This window comes from Amphiura filiformis, chromosome 8 (assembly GCF_039555335.1).
Source record: "Amphiura filiformis chromosome 8, Afil_fr2py, whole genome shotgun sequence".
NCBI lineage: Eukaryota > Metazoa > Echinodermata > Ophiuroidea > Amphilepidida > Amphiuridae > Amphiura > Amphiura filiformis.
Window position 1 is genome coordinate 40,809,520 of NC_092635.1, and position 5,792 is coordinate 40,815,311.

At 39.1% G+C, this 5,792-nt stretch overlaps 1 protein-coding gene across 1 annotated transcript; it reads left to right on the plus strand.

Moving 5' to 3' along the window:
• Positions 1-1,979: 1,979 nt before the first annotated feature.
• LOC140158262 (cytochrome P450 2J4-like) lies at positions 1,980-5,458 on the plus strand. The gene is made up of 3 exons (XM_072181374.1): positions 1,980-2,414; positions 3,142-4,140; positions 4,999-5,458. Exons 1-3 carry the CDS (start codon positions 2,042-2,044, stop codon positions 5,175-5,177), a joined length of 1,551 nt encoding a protein of 516 aa, XP_072037475.1. The 5' UTR covers positions 1,980-2,041; the 3' UTR covers positions 5,178-5,458.
• The last annotated feature ends 334 nt before the right edge of the window (positions 5,459-5,792 follow it).

Sequence of the window (5,792 nt, forward strand, 5' to 3'; positions counted from 1 at the left end):
AGAAATGCTAATCTATTTTGTATGAAAATGTTATAATATGGCTTTAATCTTTGTTCTATACATTCAAGTTCAAGGGCAAGGGAATGAATCAGTGCACAGCGATGCCAACATAACCAGGTGACACTAAGTAATTTGCATAGCAGACTAACCCCTCCATTGTGTTTGTTTATTTGTGTATGGAGAATTTTGCGTCTGTACAAAAAGTACATGTAAATCGCCATAGTAAGGATAATAGAAACTGGTTCCATTACTTATCGTTTTGTACTGGTAAAAAGTACCTGTTGTGATAATGGCTGTAAATAAAGCGGTGTCAAAGTTTCAAAAATGCCATGATAATAAAATAGGCGGACCCTAATTGTAGAGAGCAAGGATTTTTTTGGCAGGCCGGGAGGGGAGAAAGCCCATAGGCACTGCCATAATTTTCTTCTTCTTCTTTGGATACATTCCTCATCATATCATTGCACAAGGAATCACACGAATAGGGTGCGAGTGCGCAATGCTGCTATTTAATTTAGTCTCTGATGTTATTAGTTGTGTCTAGCTTTCTGAAGAAATCAGTAATGTGTGCTTTTCTTGAATACGTTGTTATCTTCGATTGAGTGGAGGTCAGATGGTAATGAGTTCCAGTCGACAAAGGCGCGTGGAATAAATGAGTTCTTGAAACAGTTCTTGAGTGGTACGGTACTAGGTGTTTGATGTTCAGGGTCTTGTGAAGCGGTTAGCAGGACGCAGGTAGTCCGACACAGGGAGGGCCAGGTGCCCCCCTATGACTTTATGAAGTACATTGACCCTTGCGATCTAACATGTCCCAATCAAGAGATCTAGTCAGACCACAGAATTAGAGAAGGAGAACCGGGACTCCCTATACCGGCATGTACAATCGCGCCGTCAGCTATGGGGAGAAAATTGGGGGTATTCGGGTCCTTGCCGACGGTGCGCGGAGACGAACGAAAACAATTCTGCGTTTCATCTGAAGCGTCTTGGTACTTGCGTGCAGGTCGCATCAAGTGCGTCTCTCAAATGCGCCCATCATCCATGTCGCGTTTGCATGACTACGAATGCCTAGAGCGCATTCCGAGGGAAACCGAATACCCCCAATTTTTGCTCCATGCCTGTATCAAGATGGCGGTCGAGTCCTGGTTCTCTGGTTTTAATTCTGTGAGTCAGACTGGAAGCGCTATAGTGGTTTGCTGATAATCATCATTGCAGACCATGCGGGTCGCTGTTCTCTGGATTTTACCAATCTCATGTATGTGTTCATTTGTAAACGGATCCCAAACACTAGCGCAATACACAAACGAATACTGATCTTAATCACGATATTTAGCTTTTTTGGACAATTCAAATAACATTTCACTAAGCAGGCCTTATCCTATTGTATTTGTTCATTCGTGTGTGGCACATCTATCTTAGTATCGCTATTTAAATTTAACTGCATCGGTTTCAGGACAAAGGTAATTGAACTCACTGGACTGCTATTGCAAGTACTTTCATGTAGAAATCGAGGCGATTGTATTGAAACAAAAAACCTAATTATTCATAATAGTCACATAAAGTGTGTATATTTCTTCACTCGCTAACAATTACGTATCAAATAGGTGGGGGAGCTGTCCCCTGTGAGAAGTCTTGTCCCCTCTTGCCCCTCTGTGTGAAGCTGGCCGCTCTGATATTTACGATATTAGGCCTTTTTGTACTAGCTCATTTTTGTCAAAGTTCCGCCCCTTGAAAGTTGCCTTGCCCCCATTTGCCCACCCTCTGAAAAAGTGCTGGCTAAGCCACTGCTCGCAAACCACCGAAATGTGTTATAGGTTTGCGTTGTAAAAGATTAATCGGGAATTTAGTGCGCTCTCAAGGTTACACCCTATGGTGGTGCTTTCTACTGTATTTCTTTTGTGGGCCACTTTATGTGTGTAGGCGACTTTGAAGCATTAATTAATGAAAATTTGTATTTCGGTACACGGTACATGTAGTAGACTTTTAGCAAAGTTCAAACATTTTCTTGTAACTATTTTGGCATTGAGTGTCTCCTGGACTCCCAAATATGGCAGGATTTGGTGATATCGTCATTCCATTCATCGACATAAAAACAATCTTTGTCATCGTCCTCCTGCTCGCACTGTCATTTTATATCTTGAAACAACAGAAGCATAATTTTCCACCAGGACCCAGGAGTCTCCCTCTCATCGGCAGTCTTCCTAGCCTTGCGTACAGTCTCCACCGCACAGGCTGTGCACCAGAGGCACTGTTTGGCATGATGGCGAAGCAATATGGCGATGATGTGATAAGTTTTACTGCTGGGACGAAAGTGATAGTGATATTAAATGGATGTAAGGTTATCAAAGAAGCATATCGAAATCCTGATATGAATGATCGGCCTACAAGCAAAGTACTCGAGGAACTGGATATTGATCAAGGTGAAAACTCAATATGTGATGCGATCAAGCAAAATCAATCGGAACTCGGAAATATTAAATTTTCAGTTTCTTACAAAATAGTAAAAATCATTTACAAAGCTGCATTTTGCAGAAAACTCCATTGAATGCGAACAACCAGTTCCAAAGATATTACAGAGTTTCCAAAACAATAGGAAAGAAAAGGAAATATTACCTTTGTTTGGCTATATCTCAAAATCAATATTTGCGAGTTCCGACTGATTTTGCTTGATCGCATCACATATAAGCCTACATGTATTTGTACAACTAGGCCTACTATTAGTCCGTGATTCAATTTGTGATCCCCCAACAAACGCACCTTTTTTTTCTTTTTTCTCTGCAATGCGTGAGAATACCTTGGCGTGAAAAAATGACCTAAATCGTGAATGCTTGAGACTGATTCCGATATCGTGAGAGTTGATAACCCTGATAAGTTGGCAAATCATGGCCAGAATTCGGCAGAACTAAACTAAATTGTGCGTAAATTGTGGGCCATCTTTTAGAAAAGGCGGACTTCAACATGGCTGGGGAATAACATATCAGTAATCCTTCAGCACATAATGCAATAGAATAAAGTTTTATAGAAATAATTTTAGCATGTTTTAGTGTTGAATTTGCGCTGAATCTTACGAAATACTTTTAAGTGTATTCGTGATTTCATACATTAAAAAATAATATATATTTTTTTATAATTTATTACATTACACAGGTGTAGTCTTTGCTAACGGAAAATCATGGAAATATCAACGAACCCTCACAATGAACGCATTTCAAAACTTTGGTGTCGGAAGAAGCAAATTTGAAGGAAACATAACTGAAGAAACAAAAACTCTGATCCATGCAATGCGCCAGTACAATGAGAAGCCCTTTCACCCGTTTATTCTGATCGGCAACTGTGTAGCCAATGTCATTTGCTCCGTCATATTTGGACAACGATATGAGCATTCTGATCCTGACTTCAAGCATCTTCTGCACTTAACAAACGATCTTGCCAAAAAAATGGGCTCGGGAGGTTTTGTTTTGTTTGTACGGATTTTTCGGTATATCTTCCACGGACTTTATAAAGAAATAGGGACAATTCTTCTGTCTTTCAAAACTTTTGTCAATTGCTTATTCGCTGAACATAGGCGTAAATTTCATAAGAGCAATATAAATGATCTGATGGATGTGTTTTTGAATGAAATGGAAAAGAACGCCCAGAACACCCTAGCAGACGACAGTGGTTGCACCCCACCCAATGCCAACGATCGTGCGGATTTCATTCACGAAACATCTCTCACGGCAACAGCAGTTGGACTTTTCCTAGCAGGAACAGAGACATCAGCAACAGCAATACGTTGGGCCTTGCTATACATGATGACGTACCCAGAGATTCAGGCTAAAGTTCAACAAGAATTTGACTCGGTTGTTGGGCGTTCGCGTATGCCTGAATGGGCTGATAGATTAATCCTACCATATACTGAAGCTGTGCTACTGGAGATACAACGTATACGAACCGTTGCGCCATTGGGACTGCCTCATGTAGCAGCCAAAGACACAATAATAGGTTACTATGATGTGCCTAAAGGTTCAATTATTGTGTCTAATCTTTGGGCGGTTCACAACGATCCAGATATTTGGACCGAACCTGATCAGTTCAGACCAGAAAGATTTTTAGATGAAGATGGAAAGTTGCGCCATCGTGAAGAATTTATTCCATTCAGTGCAGGTGAGTTCAATGTGTAACATATATAATTACATACTCAATAAAGTAGCAATATTACGAAAATAATAGTTTCGCTTCGGGGATAAATATTTGGCTAGTTAGCATTTGGCTAGTTAAATTTTGGTCTGTCAGGTTAGTTAAATTTTGGTATATCAGGTTAGCTAAATTTGTCTCCTCAGGCAAGTTAAGTTTGTGTCCATCAAAATAGGTTGTTTGTCCTCTCAAGCTAGTTAACATTTGGTCCCTCGGGACTATAGTTAAAGTTTGATCAATGTTAATACGTTGGTGGTACCATGCAGTTATGTTTGCCACATGTTGTTTTTGTATGAGCGACTTAAATTTAACTACCCTGGTGGACACAAAATTAACTAGTTTGAGACCAAATTTTAACTAGCCTTGCAGTCACAAAATCAACTAGCCTGAGGAACCAAAATTTAAAATTTTTTAACTAGCTTGAGGGATCGAAATTTTAAATAGCCTGAGGGATTGAAATTTAACTAGCCTGGGGGACTAAAATTCTAGTCTGAGGACTAAAATTTAACTAGCCTGGACAACCAACATCTTAGACAAAATAGGACGCCCTCTGTTGATTTTCAATTAAAATAACCAAATGCTAACAAATCCCGTTCGGTTATCACTACACAACTACAGAAAATGAAAAGTTCAGAGTGCAGACCACCAATTACATAATCCATTGGAAAACACGGAAAAAAAAACCTTTTTCACATTTATTTAAATGAAAAATACGCATCTGTAAGAAAGTGACAATGATTTACAATAATTTATTCTGATTCATTGAAATAACATCCTTTTTAATTACATGTATAATATTCTTCTTTTCCTGTACATCTCTCGTTGCAGGCCACCGTGTATGTTTAGGAGAGAATCTGGCCAAGATGGAGATATTCATTTTCTTCACATATATCCTCCATACATTTACCATCAAGAATCCTTACAACAAACCGTATTCTTTGAAAGGTATTAGTGGAGTTACTTTCGGCCCAATAGACTTTGAAATTGTAGCAGAAAACAGAGATTAATAAATTCCCTGATAGGACTACTCAACATATTGATACGTTTTGGTGGCAAAAGCTTCGTATGCTATACGATAGATGTTGAAATGCTACTACTCTATCCACATCAATAAGATTTAAATATTCTCTTGATGCAGCAGTCCAAATAACTTTCATTGAAGTGACCAACATTCCGACGTCTCCTTTTGCCATTTACCATATATCTAGGTACAACAGTTCAAGGGACATTTCATGATCCATAGCCCATCCCCCATTTTCTCAAAAAAAAATTTGAGACTTTTATACCACTACACAGGTCTTGTCCTCGCTTCCATATTTACATGGTTTATACGGACACGTTTTGCTCTCATTTAAAATTTATCAATCACATAGCTTTTTTTTTTTTTTTTTTTGTGGTTTTATTGAACTATGGGGAACTAGTGTAGCAGATTCTTTGGTAACAATATGGGCATTTCACGGACCTTCATGGTGTGTATGAAACATTGAAGATCGACATCGGATCGGATAAAAGATCTCGTAAATAGGTATCTACAGAAAGCAATTTATGCGTAAAATGAATTTACCAAAAGCCGAATCCGGATTCGGCCGTCTGCCGAATTCATTACGATATAGCAAGGTTTA

What these genes read in the sequence shown, in the direction of transcription:
- LOC140158262 (XM_072181374.1), top strand. Translation starts at nt 2,042, where the DNA reads ATGGCAGGATTTGGTGATATCGTCATTCCATTCATCGACATAAAAACA. An exon ending in GGAACTGGATATTGATCAAG is followed by an intron (nt 2,415 to 3,141) that starts GTGAAAACTCAA and finishes TACATTACACAG; the next exon opens with GTGTAGTCTTTGCTAACGGA. An exon ending in ATTTATTCCATTCAGTGCAG is followed by an intron (nt 4,141 to 4,998) that starts GTGAGTTCAATG and finishes CTCTCGTTGCAG; the next exon opens with GCCACCGTGTATGTTTAGGA.